Source organism: Engystomops pustulosus, chromosome 11 (assembly GCF_040894005.1).
Source record: "Engystomops pustulosus chromosome 11, aEngPut4.maternal, whole genome shotgun sequence".
NCBI classification, from domain to species: Eukaryota; Metazoa; Chordata; class Amphibia; order Anura; family Leptodactylidae; genus Engystomops; species Engystomops pustulosus.
In genome coordinates, this window is record NC_092421.1 from 56895578 (window position 1) to 56919907 (window position 24330).

The 24330-nt window shown below is 42.3% G+C and overlaps 1 protein-coding gene across 2 annotated transcripts in view; it reads right to left on the reverse strand.

The window, feature by feature from the left end:
• The window catches only part of FBXW4 (F-box and WD repeat domain containing 4), a 109081-nt gene that overhangs the window by 58793 nt on the left and 25958 nt on the right, over positions 1 to 24330 (reverse strand). For both annotated transcript variants that reach the window (XM_072131361.1, XM_072131362.1), the window contains exons 3-5: positions 18676 to 18861; positions 14391 to 14523; positions 7049 to 7143 (exon numbers count right to left, since the gene is read on the reverse strand). In XM_072131361.1, coding sequence (XP_071987462.1) covers positions 7049 to 7143; positions 14391 to 14523; positions 18676 to 18861 — 414 coding nt within the window. The remainder of the gene's footprint in view (positions 1 to 7048; positions 7144 to 14390; positions 14524 to 18675; positions 18862 to 24330) is intronic.

The following is a 24330-nucleotide window of genomic DNA, read 5'->3' on the forward strand; positions in this document are numbered from 1 at the left end:
TTCTGCCTGCAACACCCTTCAGCATGACTGGTTTGGCAATGGGTCAGTAATGGTGTGGGGTGGCGTTTCTTTGGAGGGCCGCACAGCCCTCCATGTTCTCGCCAGAGGTAGCCTGACTGCCATTAGATGCCGTGATAAGATCATCAGAAGTCTTGTGAAACCATATGCTGGTGCAGTTGGCCCTGGGTTCCTCTTAATGCAGGACAATGCTAGACCTCATGTGGTTGGTAGAGTGTCAGCAGTTCCTGCAAGATGAAGGCATTGAAGCTGTGGACTGGCCTGCTCGTTTCTCGCGCCATCCACCAGCGGCAAGTTGCACCACAGACTGTCCAGGAGTTGGCAGATGATATAGTCCAGGTCTGGGAGGAGATCCCTCATGAGACCATCCCCAACTTCATCAGGAGAATGCCAAGGCTTTGTAAGGGGGTCATACAGGCATGTGGAGGCCACACACTATACGGAGCCTAATTTTGTCTTGTTTTATGGACATTACATCAAAGTTGGATAAGCCTTTGGGAAACTCCAAATCCAGGCCTCCATTGGTTAATACATTTGATTTCAATTGATTATTTTGATTTTGTTAGCACATTCAACTTTGCACAGAACAAAGTATTCAGTGAGAATATTCATTCATTCAGATCTAGGATGTGTTGTGTTATTTGAGTGTTTCCTTCATTAATTTTTTTTTTAGCAGTATATGTATACACAAGTTAAAATTACTGGAGAAAAACTGTCTATGTCATCTATAAAATATGCAAATACATTTTTTTTCCAGGGTTTGGACAAAATTTTTCAGGAATCCAAAAAATAAGATGCAGGATTCTTCTTACCATGTCATCAATGTACCGTACATCCATTACTGAGCTTTCTCGCTCCTCCTTTTCATGAATGTTTTACCCAGACGACGCCATCTTATAAGAAAACAAAGTCTGTGATCTGGAGGTAAATAATTATCCTTGTTTACGGACAAACATTTAACTGTAGGCAACACAAGACAGATGTATAAAGATAGACTCCTATGATAGCAGGATTTATAGCCCGTGTCCAGCCTCTTGCTCTGCTTCATCACCCAAAAGAAAGAGGGGAGGGGGGTCAGTAATTTTAACATTAACTCCACACTTCCATCCTGGGATGCGATTGCTAAATTATCTGTTGGCAGGGTAATGATCAAAGCTGGAAAAACAAAGGCACACTGCCCAGCACCAGCAAGATAAACAACGTAATTCATCAGTAAGAAGACGGCAACACAATAAAACTTGTACCCATAAACAAAATTACATTATATAGAATTTTTTTTTTTTAACAAATTTTCCCCTAGTGTAAGCTAGAAAATAAAGAAACAAAATGAACCCATAGTCAACTCTAGCACAGCTGTAGAGGTCAAGGAAAGCACAGTGGCTCTGCCTTGTGGGAAGACCATGACAATTAGGTGTAGCGTTGGATTGTATGGGAAGAAGAAGACAAATCAGTTGTCTTCTTCAGGTCGAAATCCCTTTAGGTGATGTGCAAGTAGAATGGAGTCTGGAAGATTGTCATTAAGAGAAGGCAGCACGGTGGCTCAGTGGTTAGCAGCACTGGGGTCCTGGGTTCAAGTCCCATCAAGGTCAACATTTGCAAAGAGATTGTTAGCTACCATCCAGATTCCACTGTACATGCTCATGACCTGAGAGATATATGACCAGAAGAAGACGACATTCTTCTGTCCAAACACATTGGGGCAGATACCTGGTCCTGCCGCGATCCCGCGGTGCGTTGTCCGACGAGGATTCGGGTCTGCCACGATTCACTAAGCTCGGCAGAGTTCCTAAATTTGTCGCTTCCCCGCCGAGGTCTGCCGGAGTTCACCTTCTTCATCGATTTCTGTCACGTGGAAGTCGGCGCCGATGTGCCAAAAATCCGATCGCATGCATCCCGGGGGAATTCGGCGCAAAATGGAAATAGTTGGGAAACCCAACGACAATGCGTCTGACGGACCCTTAGAAAAATGAGCCCCATGGTTTTTTTGATGAAATCCAGTACAACCCACTTAACCCAAAAAACCTTACAAAACAATAAGACTAAAATAGCCCCATTCCGTGTCAAAGATTTGAAGCACGGCCCTCACTATTGTTTCATCCGACCAGGTTGTTGCTCTGTAAAGTCTTATTTTATTTGTCCCCCATAATCTGTAAATTGCTGCTGAATATGATGGCACAGTATGAATAAAAATGTATTATTCTTAATAGCAAAAAAAAAAAAAAATCTTGTACATACTTATTTCATCTTTAATATTCTTACACAGAAGAACATCTACGGATATGAATTATAAAAGGAGTCTGCAGTGATGTCTCAATTTGTTGGCTTGCAAAAATGTCGAGATGAAAAAGAAAGAAGGAAAAAAAAAACTTTGCAGAACTTCTTGTTAAAGGCGCGCACTCTACCCTGGACCACCGCATAGCTGAATTTACAATCCTTCAAACCTCTGTGGGATCTTAATCGGTTATACACGGCAGAGTGGAAGGGAACGGTTGATCCTTGAGATGTTCATTTAAATCAGTGTATAAATTATTGCCCTATGGGGTATATTTCCTAAAAGCAACATGTGTTCTGCTGTGTTATCATGATGAGGCATGAACAAATAACATTATCTGTGAAGTGCTCTGGATCCATATGGAGAACACACACTGAACGTGAAAGGTTGGGTCAAGGGTTCTTCAGCTGTTGCTAAAATACTGCCACAGCCACAAGTCTCCTGCACTTTGTTTCGAACCGTCTGATATGTAGAACTGCTCATCCACGCTACAAGAGCCTTGGTTATTATTTTAGGAAATGTATCTTCTTCTGATCTCTCTCCACTCTTCTGAACACCTACTTTTCCGCTCTTCTTTACTCCTATTGTAGATCACTCCGATCGGTTGTCAAATGACAGGTTTATAGGCTCTCTGACACCTTTACTCCCAGGAATTTTAATTAACTTCTCTCATCAACAATATGTTGAAGAGTGGGTTTCCATTATCTGGGGTCAGTAGTGTGTTGCAGGCCCCTGCTATACCAGCCATCAAATTGAAGAATTAATGACGTGGATAATGGTCTCTAATTCTAGAAGAATTTGCATGGATTGGAGACTGGATGGATAATTGGGGCGGAGGGAGAACCTTCTGGTTTCAGGTAAAATGGGTAACTGATTTAAATTGGGCAGTGGAGATATCCGTCAATCGACCCTATAGAGTTAATACTGGGACATTGGTCTGATGTGATAAAAGCTCAAAGAGTTGTCACCCAAGTCCAGTAATACGGATCAGTAGAGGGAACAAAGTCTGTGCTGTACCAATAGGATCGCTCGTGAGGTGTACTCCCAGGCTTCCAATCACATTAATGTATTGTTCAGGTAATCCATGGGTTACGTACAAGATAGGTTCTTTAGGTTTGTTCTTAAGTGCCATCTCCCATCCGGTAGACCAGTCCTACTAAGACGTTCCCAAGGAACATCACTCCTCAGGACTTCTTTTATACACTTTATACACTGTCATAGCAGCAATAGAGAGTTTTTTTAAAAAAAAATGTGCTAATTAGTCTGGGGCGCTCTGGCTACATCAATGTGCACCTTGTCTTTTCACCTTCCCACTTGGGAATTGCAATTGGGGGGGGGATAAATTTTATAATGAGGGGCTAAGTAGCGCCCCTGTGATGTAGCTGCAGTGCCCCAGACTATTTAGCATCATTTTTATAACTATTTATGGCCACAAGTGTGGTGTATAGACAGTCATAATAAAAGAAGTCCTGAGGAACATCTCACCTCTGAAACTTCTTAGTAGGACAAGTCTAGCATCACTAAAACTGATGGTAGATGTCCTTTAAGTTGAATTTGAATGCATTTCAGAATTGTATAGTTTATAATTGTAGCTACATCCTAAATTACATTTTTTGTCCCAGTGACAAGGGGACTTTCTAAATTTTGTGCTGTAATGAGAACAAGAAATATGAATTAAGCTTCATTACAGACTCCTTACAGCTGATCATTGCAGCCTCAGACTATAGTAACACGTCTAGAGATCAATGTTTTTTGTTTGGTTGATTTTCTTTATGTCAGGGACCACCTCCTGTATATATAAAATGTTGAGCATCTCTGAATTGCTTTATCGGTTTATGGCCCCGAAACAGTACCATTACTGATGACAAAGGCAATTGTAGACCTATTGGTGCACATTTACTTACCCGTCTGGAGGAGTTCACCGATTGTCCGATTCACTACGATCGTGCGCCCGATATCCTGCATGTGTTGTTTCCCCGCTGAGGTCTGACGGAGTTCACCTTCTTCTCCCTGGTACATGTAAGTGCTTGATCTTGCAACACAATCTGAAAGTTGTAACAGTCGGATCGTCCGACAGCACAACCACAATTTTTTGTGGCACGCAAGCCGGCGCAGTTGCGCCAAAATCTGATCGCGTGCGACACAATCCCCCGTTAAATACCTGTCACAGCCGTGTAATCCCCCAAAACGTTGGAAAATGTGACTAAAGTGCGTCCATGGACCCTTAGTAAATAAGCCCCATTATATGATGACTTTGCACTATTATTCACCCTCACCAGAATGACTCATGCACTTTTGTAATGATGAAAGAACTCCCTGTGGAAGACTGCTCACATCATTGCATGCTACATCCCTGTGCTCTTCTCCCGATTTCAAAGATTCACATGCCGAAAATATATTACATTATTTCTTCTGTGACTATGGTTGGGGAATACTAAAAAGAGGGGGAAAAAAATGAGTTAAGGAAAAGTTGGTGTTCAAGGCCAGAAAATTGCTTTTCCATGAACTTTTCAATCCCATTAGTCTGGAGAAGAAATAAATCCTAAATTCTGTAGAGTAACAGCGTCTGTGTAATCTAGGCTACAACAAAAGTTGTAGCTGAAGAGCCATAGTCCATCCAACTTCTATTACGGATTAAAACTTGATCTATCATTTGAAAACTTGACAAAACCCAGACCTTTGTGCAGGTCGGCGCCGGTCTGTCAAACTACTGTGGCACATTACTATATAACAAAGCCTAGGCAGCAGCCTGTACCTGAGGAAGGGCTCTGGGGTAAAGATATTCGGAGCAGCACATATTGTCTTTCATTTACTTGTCTCTCCAATATTCTGCAGACACAGAGAGGAAAAACCTCATCGTTTGGTATAAAATCCATAAATTTACTAAGAAATTTACTTTTATCTTTTTGCTTTCATTTGATAACAAAATTGAAAACCCCATTTAATCTCTACAAGACCAGACGTAAAAAAATCGAAAATAAGTTTTATAAAATTTATTTGTAATAGAAAACGAAAAAGTTTGGGGCATGGGGAAATTTGGGATTTTATTTATGCCATTTAGGGAAAACAGTATTATTGTACTTTATTGTAATTTTTTTAAACTACTTTTTCAGGGGTTTCAGGGGGTGGTAGCGAATCTGATCGCTCATCCAGAAAATTGTATATGATAGAGAAATGAATGATTAGGTATGAGAGTACATAAAAGGCCAGTGCGATGATGAATAGGGGCCATTCATTACTGGCTCCAAACAGGTTAATGGTAAGTGTTCGCTGCAGCAGACACCTGCCTGTAAGGAGAGGGATACCACACACAAGCCCTCTCCATATAACATCAAACGCAACATGACATACAGGTGCATCATAGTGAATTTAGGGGTAAAAATTCTCTCAGTCCCACTTATGCCACTACACAGGATATCCAAAACAAGTCTTGTGCTATCTGCCATGAAAATGGTAGCACAGAGCCTTTAAACTGGTTGCCCATGAAAGAAAGTTCTCAAATTTTAATCCCCTAATAAAGATAATTTTTAACCCCCTTACAACTCACTTAGTGCTAGTCGGTGTAAGATTCCAGAGTGTGAATGAGGACTCTCTAAGCAGACACTTTATGATCCCTCTGTGCTGTCAATGTGTTTAGATTATCAGGGTACAGGGCTTATCTACACTTTCTTTTTCTGTATGTCAGATACTAGTACAATGTTCAGAAGTTAAAGAGATGAAAGATGTATGAGATGTATATAAAACACAATGACACTCTCAGTTTTGCTAACCTACCTATAATACACAAAGTCAACTCTGCTGTATGCCTCCATCGGATAAAGACCATATCTGTCTGTAGCTTTTAAAGGAAGTCTCAGCACGCTGCTTCTTGCCGACAGGAATTGCCTGTGTCTGAGTTGGTCTTGTAATGCAAGGAGGAGAGGCAGGAGGTAGAGAACACTGCAGTGTGCAGACCTGAGAAGCTATTCATGACATGGATCTGACCATATTCAGAAAATGTATGGTCGTATCTAGGGACGACCAAAATTGTAAACACCAGGATTGATAGAGACTGGTTGGAATTATATCTGTGAAATGCTGTATTTTTGTTGATAACCGTGATTAAGAGAATGTGTTATTTTGTGATCATAAGTATATTTAAGAATCTTGTTTTCGTGGGAAAACCCCTTAAAGTCCACTAAGTTGTGTCCTCCATGGATTGGACTTGTTGATCCAGGATTCATATACTGGTATTTTGGAAGGGCAATTCTATGAATTTTAAAGCATCTTTCTTAAATTATTTCAGGAACAATTTTTTGACAAATGTCTTATACTGCTGAAGGTCAGTGCCAATAGTAAATATGTGCGTGTTCTGCAATGTTAAGGCAAGTGTCAAATTGCCCATTGAGAAGCATAATAGTCTCCAGCTACACTGACAACTTTTTTATTACATTCACCTATTACAGTAGCTCTTCTGTACGATTAGACCATTTGGGTTAGGCTTTGCATCCAATTCCTATCACAGGACAGTCCTAATCGCATATTTTCCCTGACCAATGGTTGCTGCATTGAGTGCAGGCGTCTATAACAGCAGGACTCCCATTGCTGACCACATGAGTAACACTTTAAGTTTGTGTTATATAAAGTTTTATTGAGATTTGAGATATCATTGCCTAAACCTAAAATGCCATTGCAACTATGTGCAGACATATTTTAAATGGAGAACACACAAAATGTAAAAGACAGATGCAATACTTTAGTTACCAATCCTTTTATTACCTTACAAGAGGGTTGATGGCAACTGACCATACTCGGTCTTCTGTCTGTATGGTGTGCAGCCGTCGTCCATCTGTAGTGGGTGAGAGAGACCATACCTGCAAGAGAACACATTGTCATGTATGGAGGGGGACTGGTTTGCATTCATTACCATAGCTGTCTATGAGTGGTCAGAGGCCCAACTGGCGTGATAATAAATAATAATAATTCTTTATTTATGTAGCACACACAGATTATGCAGCGCTGCACAGAGCTTGCCAAATCGTAGAATGATGGCCCAAATGTGTGATATGGTTAAGTCCACTCTCCAAAAAGCAGGCAATTCCATAGAACTATGATGGGGCCACATAAATCTTTACATGCTTCCTGCCACACTATATATACATCATAGACAACACTAAGGGAGGAAGCAAGCCACAAAGCATACTGGGACAGTGTATGTGATGCTACTTGGCTAGTTTAAAGGGGTTGGCCTTTTACCTCATGTTTTTTGTAATGTGTGTGCAAGTTCGGGGGCAGGATATTAGATAATTTACCAATATACAGCTATTAAGTCAGCTGGACATTCCTTACCATAAGACTACAGAAGAGGGTCATGTGATGTCTAAGTGACCATGAACAATCGCCCTGCCAACGCCTCATAATAGTATTCATGAATAGAGGTGGCAGGGTGATTGTTCATGGACGGTTAGAGATCACATGAACCTCCATCTACGGCCATATTATGAACAGGAATGTCTGGCTGATAAGGTAAAAGACCGGAGGCTTCACTTTACATCTCAAAAAAGCACAGCAGAACTTTTAATAGATGTGTATTGGTAAATGATCTAATATATAGATAAATATAAAATAAAGATAATAATATATAGATAAAGTGGCCAGCAAGGGATCAAGTGACCGCTTCAAACATCTCTATTTTCAGTAAATAAACTGGATTTTACATTTTTTGGGTTCTACATCCATTTCATACATGTGAAAACTAAAATTCTGGACAACTCCTTTTACAAAATGCAATTTATGACGTGGCGATGCGCTTTCCATCCCTTTGGAATAGTATACAATTAGTATAGAAGTTCAAGAATAACACAAAAACTACTAAGACTTTCTCAGACCGTGGCTGGAGAGGACATCCCTTGTAATCAGACGATCTTCTCTGATGAAGGTTTGTGTTTTTTTTTGCTTAAAGCTCCTTCTTTATACACAAAAGATCCCAAAATCTTCAGCATTCTTTTCGCGCACGTGTTTGTTGACCACAAAGGGGATTGTGTTTTATTCATGTCAACAGGAATTTACTATCGCACCCACAGCGACCAAATGAAGGTGGCGGAGCTTAACTGGGCTAAGCTTCCCTATCTCCTACAGGTTAAAAATATTGCTGGGAGCAGCCTATCTCTGGACTATCAGTGAGGAATGTACATTAGCAGCTTCTCTGGGCTTAACACCAATCAACACTCCACCGAGTCCTCCGTCCCCGCCACACGTCCCGCATTTAGAGCTCCCATTAACTTTTGCAGTATTTCTACGTGTTAAATGAATAGAATGCAGAGTTTAAGATGTCCACCCGTCGGCACCATAGTTGGCGTCCAGCGCCACTGGAACAGACAGCAAATGAATCCAAAATTATTACTGGGATGATCAAATTCTCTGTGCAATAAAGAAGATTATAAAGGCTTTGTCTATTTTTTGATAATTGATCCAGCTCACCCGGAACTACTGTCTATGCAAACCTAGTTTCCATGGTTACAGACTACAAATAAACCCTCGGTAGTCAGATCCTGCGCTCATGTTTCCTTTTATATGTCATCAAGGTCTGTAACTTGGCAAGACATACTGAACATACCCTTTAATGAAAACCTTAAAAAATTGCTTCCCGTTAACCAAGAAGTTTATGACCATATTAAAACCTAAAAGGAAATCTACCATCAAAATCCATCATGATAAAATAGGGACATTTAATTATAAATCCAGGCAGCGGGACTGGAAATCTTCTTAAATTTGTTATCCATGGGCCCCTTTCCTTTTAAAATCAACATTCCAAATTATGCTAATGAGTCAAAAAGGGCTTTAAGGCTGTTAACAGAGCCTCTCCGTGCTGCAGCTTCACAGCCTGTTACACTTTGCAGGAGAACTTTGCCTCCCACTGTGTTCTGAAAATTCCTTTGCTGAGATTAGGGCGTGACAGACTGAAGCTACAGCACAGAGTAGTACTGGTAGCACCCCCCCAGCGCACTTCAACCTTAGCATAATATTAAAAGTTGATTTAACAAGGAAGGAGGCCATGGATAACAAATATAAGAATACAGCAGTCACAGTGCCTGGATCTGGTTTATCATGATTTGATTTTCTTTTAAGTTTGAATATAGTCATAAAAAGTCTTGGTTAACTGGAATCCATTACCTTAGGTTTCAGTATATTTTTCCAAGTTACAGACCTAGGTGACGTATAAAAGGAAACATGAGTGCAGGATCTGACTACATAGAGTGTAGTCTGTAACCATGGAAACTTGGTTAGCATAGACAGTGTAGTTCCAGTGTTATAATTAAGAAGACCTGGAACAATAATCAAAAATTAGACAGAGCCTTATACAGGAATATCAATTAAACTTCACTGCAGACACCTTACAGCTGATCATTGGAGCCTGGGACTAAAGTAAAGTATCCAGAGAGCTTCACCAGAGGTCACAGTGGGCAGAGAGGTCCGTCTGTAACTAGGGGTCATCTGTAAGTAGAGTAGACCGCCTGTATATGATCTCGTTAAAGATTGGGAGTATTCCACTATATGCACTATACTTCACTACAATGGCCACCAACATCACTGTGTGGTACTTACAATTTTTGAATTTTTTTTTAACACCTCAAACGAGGTCAATGGAGGTCAAAAGTACACTAGTATAAAAGATTAGAATAGAGATCTCCGTATGAGAAAGGGATAACCATTATTAAAAGGACGTTATCTGCAACTGTTCCACTTTTCCATGCAGCAGTTGTTAAGGGGGAAAAAAAAAACTTTTTAAATGTTTTTTTTTTACCCATATAGAAGCAACATTTTTGAAAAAAAGTTGTGCAGTAGAACTTTTTTTTATGTGCAGAATAGTTTGTATTACATATACTCAGCCTTCAGAAATGGACTGGCTCGTTAACCCTTTCAAGGCGGCCGTTCAGATCAAACGGTGCGTATTCCCACGTGAGTAACAGTAGTACAACCAGCTGGAAACAAGATTTCTGCATGACATTGCTCTGGAGAGACCAGTTTGAGCGTTTTAACTGCAATGTCAGATGATTCCCAGCGGACGCTGCCGGGAAGTGTTTTATAGAGTTCTACAGCTCATGGATGGAGGATGGAAAATGGAATATCTGTCCGAGACTACGGTCTGTTGTAACAATGCGACCGGGTCTCATCTTCAGACTCATTCCTGCACTAGATCTTAATTACCATCCATTTCCTTTAATCTGGCACCTGGAGCTCTTGTAAAATTTTACAAAATCTGAGAATGTTAGTGATCTGCTGGAATCTCGCCAGACTAAAGACAGACGTCTAAGTGGAGACGACAAATTCAATGACTTTACCCACCTGAATGATGGCGGCATAGTAGATCTGAGACTTCAAGATCTGTCCGGTTTTAAAAATGTATTATTTTAAATGTACGTTATTGAATTGTCAATTGGTTGAAAATTTTATCCGTTCAACTATTCTTTATTTCTATTTTCAGCCTGCTATTATAGAAAGAGCAGAGGTGTCAGGGACCACATCAGCCTCCCGTTCGCCTTAAAAAGTGCTGAATGTCATTACATTCAGAATTACCATTGAAATCAGCACTTTGAGGGCAACTACAAACCTGCACATATTGTTAAAGGACATTACCACAGCTAAATCTGGTGGTAGGGCTGTCACCAAAGCAATTCTCGTTACCTTAGGGCAGGAGTCAGGAACCTTTTTGGCTGAGAGAGCCATGAACGCCACATATTTTAAGATGTTATTCCATAAGAGCCGTACCATATGCACATGCTTCCCAGTAGATAGATAGTCCCAGCGATCTACGTCACACCCGTGCCCCTCTCCGTGGTGGCACCCCTTTCAGAGTTCACTCAACTCACCACTTTCCGTCTCCAATCCTGGCTGGCCAGTGCGCGCAAGTTGTCACTCGCAGATTTAAAGGGCCAGTGCGCCGCCGATTGGCGCTGCCCACTTCCTGGGTTCCTTCAAAGACTGGCGGCTCCCAGCATTCCCTGCCAGATCTTAGTGCTTCATGCCTATGAGGAAGCTTTCCACAGCGTTTCCTTCCCAATTGTTGACCTCCCATTGTAACCCTGGACCTGTTCCTGATTCTGCTCTTTCGCTGCCATCCACAACCTCACATCATTGCCACCTGCCTTGACCATATGCCTGTTCCTGACTACGAGACTGCCTAGTGATCCTGTACCTTGACTTTAGCTGCCACCGTGGACAAGTTGCGCCTGTGGAACGACCTGGTGGTACAACGCTGCAGCAAGACCATCCTGCTTTGTGGCGGTCTCTGGTGAAGACCGGGTGCCACTTAGATTCCGGTCCCAGGTGTCTGGTTACATCATTGTCCGCGGTGGTCAAGGGGGTTCACTACTCCAAATCCTGACACTCACAACATGCCTCCCAGTAGATAGGTAGCCACAGCACATGCCCCCCAGTATAAAGGTGGTTACAGCAAAAATAAGAATATTCACTTACAAGCGCTCCCTGCAGCCAGCTCCTCATCGCTCCCACACTCTTCTCTATGACCCAGGCTCAGGCGATGGCACCTGGGTCGTACAACGGACGTAGGCAGCGGAAACATCGCTGCCTGTGTCCAGTGATCAGTCTAAGACACACACAGCAGCCATCATTATTAAATATCTGTCAGATGCACCAAACAAAAGAGCCACATCTGGCTCCCGAGCCATAGGTTCCCTACCCCTGCCTCAGGCCTCCGGCAGCCAAGCGCCTCCTGGTTTCGTCCAATAATCAAACATGCACGCATTATTATGCATTATTATTCCGTCCGTAAGCGCAAATCTTGCGTGAGCAGTACACCTTGCACAGCTGCACTGGTCTCAGGCCGGCTGCCGAATGTGTAGTGCTCCCGCGCATGTGAGAGATTTGCAGAGGTTGTCTGCAGAGCTTAATAATTATGATCATGAAGGGGGCGTGCATATTTTATTATCGGACAGACCCTGAGTGCTTCCTGCTCATTAGCATATTTTTATAAAGTCTCTTTTATTCTGTTCAGCGGACCTGCATGAATATGGGAGAAACGCTGGCCCTTAACCCCCAAGGAAACAAGCATTGCCTTTGTGAATAAATCTGGTGGTAGATGTTCTTTAAATAATCGCCATGACCAAGAGGTGCCCCAACAGTAGCCAATAGTCACAGTCTCTAGTCACAATGTAGTATTGGAGTAACCTGGGCCCTTCCTCCAGCACCGATGATGTATCGGGCAGGACGTCTGTGCTGCCATAGATTCTATGGAAGGTCCTGCCTGGAATAAAATTACACTATTATTAGTGACCAATCATTGAATGCAGCGGGTGTGCAGGCGCAGGGAAGGTACAATGGCTGCACCCTCTTCATTCCCATTTGGAGTGAAGCAGGTTTGTGAGACAATGCGATTATTTACTGCAAATCTATTTGTTGGTTCGAACATTTGGTACAAATCTGCCATTTCACAGGCACTGAAGCAAACAGAATGTTTTAGACTTCTCTGCAGAATACAAATTTTGTGAATTGGGGGCGAGCTGCTGCTGTCACTCATCCCAGGGTTTAGGGATTTATTAAAAAAAAAAAATTTATGAAAAGAAATAGAGGCTTTTCATGAAAAACTATTTTTTAGAGGGGATATTTACTAATATTTAGGACAATCCGTTTGGACCAAATAGACTCAAACCCAAATCGAATCTGTAGAAAAATGTATAGAGGTTTGTGAGAAGCAAATTACGGATGATCATTCTGATGGACTACCTGATCGTTGGGGAGGCAGAACGTAGGAATGTTTATTCTCCTAAAAGTAGCCATGTTGGCGATCACAAAACTTTCGTAGTAAACAGACTAAGAAATAGCTAGTCTGACTTAGTTATGCCTTGTGGTTACTTTGTTACTTTTGTATAGGTATGAATAAAATGAGAAAGTGTATACATAACCAGCCCAATAGCTGTAGTATCACAGACTGTGCAGGGGAATGCCCTTGCCATGGCAAGAAAAATAGTAGAATAAGACTAGAAAACAAATGGACTGCTTTTTCTTTTTTGCTAAGAGAGCACAGAACTTGTCTAAAGGTTATGTGTGGTATGAGCCAGTGAGCCCCCATCACTATGTAAGTCTTGGGCTGGCTGCATGCTACCCTATGTTGATACCATCCCGCGGACTGCACATCCTGCATAAGACTGGAGTCCTTGCATTACACAGAAATATGATGCAACGACTCCCTTTGTACTGGCGACCTTCAACTCCAAAACTGTATTAACTGCTACATTGTCAACGATGAGTTATGGCAAGCAGACGCGAAGTCTTAGCATCATATTTCTGTGTAATGCAAGGGCTCCGGTCCTGTTCAGTGTGTGCAGTCCGTGGGATTGGGCCAACATATAGTCACGTCTCCACGTGTTGCACAGGTTCATGTCCAGGATTATCCCAAATTTAGCTAAGAGTGGGAATCACGATAAAATAGAAAAGTATTCACTGCTTCGATACCTATTGATCTGACACGTCCACTAATGGTCATAGGCACGATTTGTGTGGTGGCTGCGGCAAATCACTGGCCTCAATGGTCACCAATGACTTCATCACTGCAGAAGCAGCAGAATACACCGCAGCACTGCGGCAGGAGTGTCGGGGGACTATATTGGGGAGTAGTAATTCATTTTTATCCAGTTCTTACTTAGGAGCATCCTAGATGAGACATCCTTGGCAATCACCAAGCCTTAGGTGCACACAGTAAATCCAGCTTCTGACATAATGTATGTCCTGCTGCAGTAATCATATATTACTGTTCAGTATTAAATGAGGTTACATTGAGTCATAGTTGACGTGTGCCAACATCGATCCTGTATGCTGTATATGCTGCATATTAGAAATTCATGTTACTGACAGTGAAGGGTTAATTATGCCACAGTACTGGGCCGCCCCTTTAAACTAATTGCCGTAATGGTAATGCTCAATCTCCGTGATATATAAGAGAGGAATAGCAATGAGAACGGTAGCATGGCACCCTTCCAGCTGCTGATCTGCACTACACGTACCTTTTTAGCTAATCAATTTTCGGCATGAGTGTGAGTAATGTGCTTTGCTGCAGTGCGGCTGGCGAAAGGAATGATGAAGTGATGGCTTTAAGACGACTTACCCTGGCAGTCCTGTCCCTGGAGCCGCTGACTACAATCCCTCCATGGCAGTCCACGCAGTTGACGTCCTGCTCGTGTGCGCTGAACTGGATGCTGGCAGCGCTGTGGAGGTTATGAAGGGCGATCTTTCCATCCCTGCAATAAAGATCAAAGTCATTAACTGAATCAAAGCAGAGTCTTGTCCTGTGCTACCATGAGAAGACTGCAGGTATACTCTGTGCTCTGCAGCCCTTACAGAACGCAGAGAGGAAGAACTTAAATGGCCCCGTTTAGGAATCCATAAATAATCGCAAACTGTATATTCTACATTTTACATTTCTACAAAATTTTATGTACCAGCATCATAGATAAAAACTGATCATAGCAATCAATCAGAAATCAGCTTCTGTCTCTTAAAGGAGTTTCCAACATACAAAAAAAAAAATACAACAGTCTTAGACAATAGTATAAAAGGGTTAGTCAAGACTAGGGAATTGATCACCTATATTTGGGATTATTACCTGATGCGTGGGGGAACCTACAGCTGCCCCACCATAATGTTCAGGGATTCAGGGTAGAGAAAACACAAGGCACCGGGCCAGAAGTAGTTGGTTCCATGTCCCTTTCAATAGGAGTTGTAACTGCAGTGCTGGTGCCAGCCGCTACAGGGACACAGATGGCCCCCCACCAAAACTTTTCATGGTCCATCTTGAGGATAGGACATCAGTAGTAATTCCTGTTCACCCAGTTAATGAATAAACGCTTAGCTAAAACAACCGACAGGAACCCTATGTGAGGTAGATGCCAGGCGAAAATGGGCGACTTTCTTGTTCAAAAGATCTTCCTTTCTGGTATGAGGTTTTACAATTCCTAGAGGACAACCAGGAATGACTAAACGACCACCCCTGATGTGATGGTTACATCTGCTTAATACCCACCATTATATCAAATGCTATATCTCCATTGGAAATGCACTTATACATTTGAGAAGGTCTGGACTTGATGGATAGAGACACCAACTACGACTGTGTAAATTTCTCCTGTTTGTGGGAAGTGAGGGGGGTGGGGGGTAATGGGGTCACCATTCTAAGGTTTATGTGAATAATTTGTACTAGTCGGACAACACCACCTCTAAAGTATAAAGGTAAGACTAGTATTGTAGCAACCAAGTGGCCATGGGGACCAACTGCATATCAATCCAAAGTTTTGGGTTAAGTGTTCCTAAATCTCATACACTGATGCCCAGTCCTCTATTCTTGGCTACGCGTGGGGTAAAGAAGGCCTCTTGTAGTAAGCATTCCCCTGGCATCCATTACAGTACCAGATGGTGATACTTCATTCATCACTCCGCATAACACTTTTCCACCGCTCCACTTGCAGTTGGCTTTATGCTGCTCCGTACAATATTTGGCAATCATCGTGGTGATCTCAGACTTGTTTTTAACTACTAAGCTATAGAAATCCAATATTTTTGTATTGCTTCTAAAAGGCTGGCCAGTTACATCTGTAACCAAGGACTGAGGGGCACAGCACCACTTGGTGGCCTCAGGCTGTGACCGCCTGCTTTGTGTCTAAGCTGTTGTAGCTCCTAGACATTTCTTCTTGGGATAAGCAGCATTTATATCTTAGGACAGCAATGCAGGCTTGTAGAGAGTCACCAAACAGGACTCCTAACATAAACAGTCATCCTATGAAGACCTCATAGACATCTATAGGAAGGCTGAACCAAGGCTGACGGCCTTGCCTGAGTTTTCTACAGCCTCCTACACAGATCAGTGAGGAACAGGTTAATGCATGTGGGGGGCCACTGAAATGAATGTGTGACATTAGTTGAAAAGACACATATTAAAGGACATCTACCACCAGGATCAAGGACTGTAAATCACGCACACTTACAACTAGTATGTCCCCTCTCTGGCAGGATTTGTGCTACTTTTAGCTTCTTATGCCCTGGTTGTTACAAAAATGCAAATGAGCCTAAAGGGCTCTGCGCTCCATATTTGTTAATGGCACCTGGAGCCACTCAGGCTCAATTTCATACCTTTAAAGCCCCTTTTCCTTAAAAACAAGGGCATATGGAGCTTAAAGAAGAGCAGATCCCGTTGGAGGGGGCACACACCAGTATGTCAGCGTGCTTGGTTTACAATCCTTCATCCTGGTGGTAGGTGTCCTTTAAATCAAAGCACGTGTGCGTGTAGCCCTGGGCTTATAATGATTTTGCAGATAACGTGGCCACTTTATTAAAACACCACATTTCAATGCGGTTGATGATGATGCTCAGATGATATATGGATCAGATACAAAGCCAGGGCTGTATGATTTGTACTTCTGTGGCGGCACGAGCCCTGCGATTATCGTGATGAGTCACGCGGTGGGACGAGTGATAGCACAGGAAAAGGACGATTAAACTATACATTAGGGATCAAAGTAAATCTTGCTTATAATGTTTCCAGCTATAAAAAGCTGCTCAAAGCAAACGTAATTGATATAATACCCTTACATGCCCATGTCCAGGCTTACTTAAGGAAGGATTCCATTAAAAATTCCTCATCACTTTGAGGACTCTGAATGGATGAGCCGGCTGATGCCTTCACATTTTCCTATTGCAGTTGGCACTGAGCACAAAAGGTGATGCTGCGGAGCTGCACTTCCTACCTGCCTCGGCAGGCTTATCCCTTGAACTCACCTTGAAGCAATGCAGCCGAGCTTGCCGTCAAATGAGTCAGACCATTTATCTCTTTTATGAAGAGGATTATCTTCTTACACTCTTCTGCTCAATGCTGACATTTTAGTGTGAATCTTCAAAAAGCCATGACCTCAGCCCAGGTTTAGGCTTCCGATACATTGTACCCTTTGAAGAACTTACATTGTCTTATTTCTACGTGTTGGGGCAAAAGTTGTAACCTTCCATGACGAATGGGAGTTACAGGGGAGATCAAAAAGTACTAAAAAATGCCAAAACATAGGAATGACAAACAATAGGCAGATCCTCAGCCGCGCATTTGCCAAGAGACCCCCATTATATGTATTTTGGGTAAATTTTTAAAAGATCATCAGGTTTTGCCCCACTAAACAACTTGAAATAGATTTTCTAGAATTCCCTCTTTTACGCGAAGTCTCATCCGTTTACATAAAAAAAAAAACTGGCAAAAATGACTCTTCTCGTCAAATTTTCACATGAGAGGAGTCAAGTTTAGTGGTTGTAGGAGAAGTGTCACTTCAGCCCCTATTGCACCTAGAAACATGCTTTGTGTCATGTTAAAGATACGGATCTCATCTTTCAGATCACAATCGGCTTTCTGCGCTACAGAAGGTTAAAGACCTAGATGGAAATGCAAGCTGCAGATAAAGGTCCAGTTTCCGGCTATTTTTTATGTCTGGTTCTGTAGCTCAAAGAACCATAAGCTTTTATGGGGTTTAAAAGATTAGATTCTTATCTATTTTACACCAAAAAAAAGGCTCTTTCTAGGTGCTATAGAACCAAAGTTAACGGCTTCTGAATTGACTCTCCCCCTATAACCACTAAACCGATCTCATGTGAAAATGCGGTGAGTAGAGTCATATTTTCCTGACTATCTATAGATTTTCTATAGGTAAACGAGTAACACTTCATATAAAAGAGGTAATAATAATAAAAAAGACATTTCATCCCCTACCTGAGGGGGCTGCTGGTTTAGTGTTGTAAAACCTGGTGGCAGGTTCCCTTTAATGGCAAATACAAGGTCCTATAATAGAACTGTGTATTGGAAGGCAAACCTCCTTGTAGTCTGATCCTGAAATTATAGTTTACTATCACAAGGCCTCAGTCTTGCAAATCTACCATCAAAATCAAGCATATCATGCCAGAGACACCGTGATGTGGTAATATTCTTATATTTGTTATGCATGGCCTCCTTCCTTCTAAAATCAACTTTTAAAATGATGATAATGAGTCAGAAGGGCTTTAGGGGGTGTTACTATGCTGTGGCTTCCATGCTGTTACACGGTCTCCCCCTTCACTCTGCTCCCTCTGCCCCTCCCTTCATCCCTCTGCCTGATGTAATCTCACACAGTGGGAGGGAGGTAGTGCTCCAGAACAGTGTAACAGCATGTAAAGCACAAATGGGCTCTGGTAATGCCCCCAGGAGTCCTTCTGGTTCATTAGCTTGATTTTAGAAGGAAGAAGGCAATGAATAACAAATATAAGATAGATAGATCCAGGCACCGTGACTGTGGTTATAAGTAAGTGTCCCATGGATTTTGATGGTAGATATGAATTAACTTATGTGTACATTATCCATCACCTAGAAATATATGTATTAAACCTACCCTCCTCCACTGATGATGTGAGAATCAGTGATAACAAAGCGACAGACATCTTCCTGATGACCCAAGAACACTGCAAAGGGTCTTTTGTGAAGTCCACCACCATCAGAGCGGAGCTGATGTGCTCGGATTTCTTCAGCCTGAGTAAAATATAACACGTCTCCATCTACTTGTAACCAGGGCATCAAACTAGGAGAAATGAGAAGAGAAGTGCAATTAAATACTAGGAGGAGATGGCCAAAGGTAAACTACAACTACACACACACACACTATATAAAGGACACCTTCTGGCACTGTATAGAGAGTGCACACTATATAAAGGACACCTTCTGGCACTGTATAGAGAGTGCACACTATATAGAGGGCACCTTCTGGTTCCGTATAGAGAGTGCACACTATATAGAGGACACCTTCTGGTTCCGTATAGAGAGTGCACACTATATAGAGGACACCTTCTGGCGCTGTATAGAGAGTGCACATTATATAGAGGACACCTTCTGGTTCCGTATAGAGAGTGCACACTATATAGAGGACACCTTCTGGCGCTGTATAGAGAGTGCACATTATATAGAGGACACCTTCTGGCGCTGTATAGAGAGTGCACATTATATAGAGGACACCTTCTGGCGCTGTATAGAGAGTGCACATTATATAGAGGACACCTTCTGGCGCTGTATAGAGAGTGCACACTATATAGAGGACACCTTCTGGTTCTGTATAGAGAGTGCACACTATATAGAGGACAGCTTCTGGTTCTGTATAGAGAGTGCACACTATATAGAGGACACCTCCTGGTTCTGTATAGAGAGTGCACACTATATAGAGGACACCTCCTTTTTCTGTATAGAGAGTGCACACTATATGGAGGGCACCTTCTGGCACTGTATAGAGAGTGCACACTATATAGAGGACACCTTCTGGTGCTGTATAGAGAGTGCACACTATATAGAGGACACCTTCTGGTGCTGTATAGAGTGCACACTGTATAGAGGACACCTTCTGGTGCTGTATAGAGAGTGCACACTATATAGAGGACACCTTCTGGTGCTGTATAGAGTGCACACTATATAGAGGACACCTTCTGGCGCTGTATAGAGAGTGCACACTATATGGAGGGCACCTTCTGGTTCTGTATAGAGAGTGCACACTATATAGAGGACACCTTCTGGTGCTGTATAGAGAGTGCACACTATATAGAGGACACCTTCTGGTGCTGTATAGAGAGTGCACACTATATAGAGGGCACCTTCTGGCGCTGTATAGAGAGTGCACACTATATAGAGGACACCTTCTGGTTCTGTATAGAGAGTGCACACTATATAGAGGACACCTTCTGGTTCTGTATAGAGAGTGCACACTATATAGAGGACACCTCCTGGTTCTGTATAGAGAGTGCACACTATATAGAGGACACCTCCTTTTTCTGTATAGAGAGTGCACACTATATGGAGGGCACCTTCTGGCACTGTATAGAGAGTGCAAACTATATAGAGGACACCTTCTGGTTCTGTATAGAGAGTGCACACTATATGGAGGGCACCTTCTGGCACTGTATAGAGAGTGCAAACTATATAGAGGACACCTTCTGGTTCTGTATAGAGAGTGCACACTATATAGAGGACACCTTCTGGTGCTGTATAGAGAGTGCACACTATATAGAGGACACCTTCTGGTGCTGTATAGAGAGTGCACACTATATAGAGGGCACCTTCTGGCACTGTATAGAGAGTGCAAACTATATAGAGGACACCTTCTGGTTCTGTATAGAGAGTGCACACTATATAGAGGACACCTTCTGGTGCTGTATAGAGAGTGCACACTATATAGAGGACACCTTCTGGTGCTGTATAGAGAGTGCACACTATATAGAGGACACCTTCTGGTGCTGTATAGAGAGTGCACACTATATAGAGGGCACCTTCTGGCGCTGTATAGAGAGTGCACACTATATAGAGGACACCTTCTGGTTCTGTATAGAGAGTGCACACTATATAGAGGACACCTTCTGGTTCTGTATAGAGAGTGCACACTATATAGAGGACACCTCCTGGTTCTGTATAGAGAGTGCACACTATATAGAGGACACCTCCTTTTTCTGTATAGAGAGTGCACACTATATGGAGGGCACCTTCTGGCACTGTATAGAGAGTGCAAACTATATAGAGGACACCTTCTGGTTCTGTATAGAGAGTGCACACTATATGGAGGGCACCTTCTGGCACTGTATAGAGAGTGCAAACTATATAGAGGACACCTTCTGGTTCTGTATAGAGAGTGCACACTATATAGAGGACACCTTCTGGTGCTGTATAGAGAGTGCACACTATATAGAGGACACCTTCTGGTGCTGTATAGAGAGTGCACACTATATAGAGGGCACCTTCTGGCACTGTATAGAGAGTGCAAACTATATAGAGGACACCTTCTGGTTCTGTATAGAGAGTGCACACTATATAGAGGACACCTTCTGGTGCTGTATAGAGAGTGCACACTATATAGAGGACACCTTCTGGTGCTGTATAGAGTGCACACTATATAGAGGACACCTTCTGGTGCTGTATAGAGAGTGCACACTATATAGAGGACACCTTCTGGTTCTGTATAGAGAGTGCACACTATATGGAGGGCACCTTCTGGCACTGTATAGAGAGTGCAAACTATATAGAGGACACCTTCTGGTTCTGTATAGAGAGTGCACACTATATAGAGGACACCTTCTGGTGCTGTATAGAGAGTGCACACTATATAGAGGACACCTTCTGGTGCTGTATAGAGAGTGCACACTATATAGAGGACACCTTCTGGTGCTGTATAGAGAGTGCACACTATATAGAGGACACCTTCTGGTGCTGTATAGAGAGTGCACACTATATAGAGGACACCTTCTGGTGCTGTATAGAGAGTGCACACTATATAGAGGACACCTTCTGGTGCTGTATAGAGTGCACACTATATAGAGGACACCTTCCGGTGCTGTATAGAGAGTGCACACTATATAGAGGACACCTTCTGGTTCTGTATAGAGAGTGCACACTATATAGAGGACACCTTCTGGTGCTGTATAGAGAGTGCACACTATATAGAGGACACCTTCTGGTGCTGTATAGAGAGTGCACACTATATAGAGGACACCTTCTGGTGCTGTATAGAGAGTGCACATTATATAGAGGACACCTTCTGGTGCTGTATAGAGAGTGCACACTGTATAGAGGACACCTCAACACTTTCAATCAGCAAATATCATTATAGTTCTGCTTTAAAAGAGGTTCTGCAGAATAAAAAGTCACACACTACTATATCGTTCACCTTAGAGTCTCCTGACCGTCTGCTTTACTGAACGCTCGTGTGGCTTCTAATATTCCTGAAAATTTATAGCAGGGAGTACAATATCCAGTATAGAAGGGGGATCCAAGAGCGCAGAGCACCGCAACGTTACAACAGGTTAAGGTTTGGCTCAACGTGAGATTTTAATTCCAAGAGCTGTGAAACCACAAATTCGGCTTCTACTGCGCAGGACAATGAATTGGGTAAAAGAGCGCAGGTGAAAAAACACCACAAACCACAGAGATGTTTTTAATCCTCCTCGGGATGGGGTTTATAGTATCCTCAGCCCTGATATCTACGCTGTGTACCAGAATGTGGAAGCGGGCATGGCGTCTTAAAGGGAAGCTCCACTTTGGAGTCGTATGTTGAGATGTGTTAGGATCTGCAGCTGCGGACAAGTCCCTTAATAAGTATTATGGAACGACTAGTGTCAGACTTTCTAAATTGTTGCCCTTTTACTTTCCTTTTTTTAAACTCCAGCTGTAGATGTATAACTAAGCAGATATCACTTCAAAGGGGTTTCCAATCAAACAAGTTAGGTCCTATCCACAGATCACGAGAATGGGAGGTCCGATGGGGTCCCAGGTACCTCCGTTGGGCCCCTTGACGTTCCAGAAATTAATGGAGCAGCAGGAAGCGCATGACCATTCTGCTCCATTCATCTCTATTGCCGCGCTCAGAAATATCCGTCAGCTCCATAGAGATGAATGTAGAAGAACGGTATAGCGGCCGTCTGCTCCATTAATCTCAGGATGCGACAAGGGGTCTGACAGAGGTACCTAAGGCCCCACCGGACCCCTCGTTCTCATAATATGTGGGGGTCTGATCACGGAGACCTCCACCAATCAGCAGGTTAGGCCCTATCCTGTAGATAGACCTGAACTTGTTTGGTGGGAAAACCCCTTGATCGGTGACCAGATTTTACCCCAATAAATTACCAGCCCAGGTAGGTTATGAAATACCCTTTATACTATTCACTCTTTTGAGATGTAAAGCGCTACGGAATACGTTGGCGCTATATAAAGATTATTAAGGCATTATTATTATTAATTATGTGAAAAAGCACCTGTTTATATGAGATGAGTCAAGTTTAGAGGCTACAGGTGGAGAGTCATTCGAAATGCTCCTACCTTGGGTTATATTGTATCTAGATCCATTTTCAGATTTCGAATCACATCAGGAATTTAAGCTACGGAACGGACGGAAAGAAATAGGATAGAACAGGATCTTTATCTAAGTCTTTAACTACCTGTATCTCACAGAACCACAATCCTGATGTGATCCGAAAAAGGAGGTTCTTATCCTTAACATGATACCCAAAGCATTTATAAAGCTGGAGACAAGAGTATCTAATATAACAGCTTCTAAAAGTGACTCATTTTCACATGATTTTGGTGGAGCTTTTTCATTTTGTTATATATATATGTATATATATATATATATATATATATATATATATATATATTTATTTATAGCGGAGTTTTCACATAAACGAGAAAATTCTAGAATGGACCTATCTGAGGGTGTTGGTATTTTGGTAGACTACAATCTGGTGACAGAGTCCCTTAAAGGCATGTTGTAGCCCAATTTTGGAGGGCTTGAAAAGGCCTCATCTATATGTCCTATTAAAGGAAATCTCCCATCAAAATCAATCATGATAAACCAGGAACATTACTCATAGATCCCAGCAGCGGGACTGTGGTAATCTTCTTATATTTGTTATCCATTGCCTCTTTCAAAAATCGACCTTTAGAATTATGTTAATGAGCCAGAAGTACTCTGGGTGGTGTTACCAGATCCCCTCCCCATGCTGCCGAGTCAAAGACTACATAGAAAAAAAGGAGTTTTTTTTTTTTGGTTTCATCAACATAAACAGGACAACCTGCACAGTTCTTTCTAATGGGATTTTGCTGCCAAATTTAAAGAGATGTGACCAGAAATTCATTATTGTGTTAAAGTGACTCACCAATAAGATTTTGGATATCCAGGCAATGAAAAAGTAGTACCAAAGATCACGGTTCTGACTAATGACTCACAGCCTTGATATTGCAAACCAGTGGGGTGGCAATTAAACAAATTGTTTTTTTTAGGTTTTAAAGTGAACAATTAGGGAAATATTTCCAAGTCTCAGCATATTCTATATCCAGCTCATATTTCATCTATTCAAAGATGGTCGTGATTCATAAAACGTCTGTATTTTGGTTTAGGAAATGAGATCTTGTAACGTCCCCCTGTGTGGCGGGGGGCTCAGGCACTGGTCACCCTTCAGGCATCACTATAGTTAATGTCAGGCGTCTCCATTCTCTATGACAGGAGAGTCATTTCCCGCCAAAC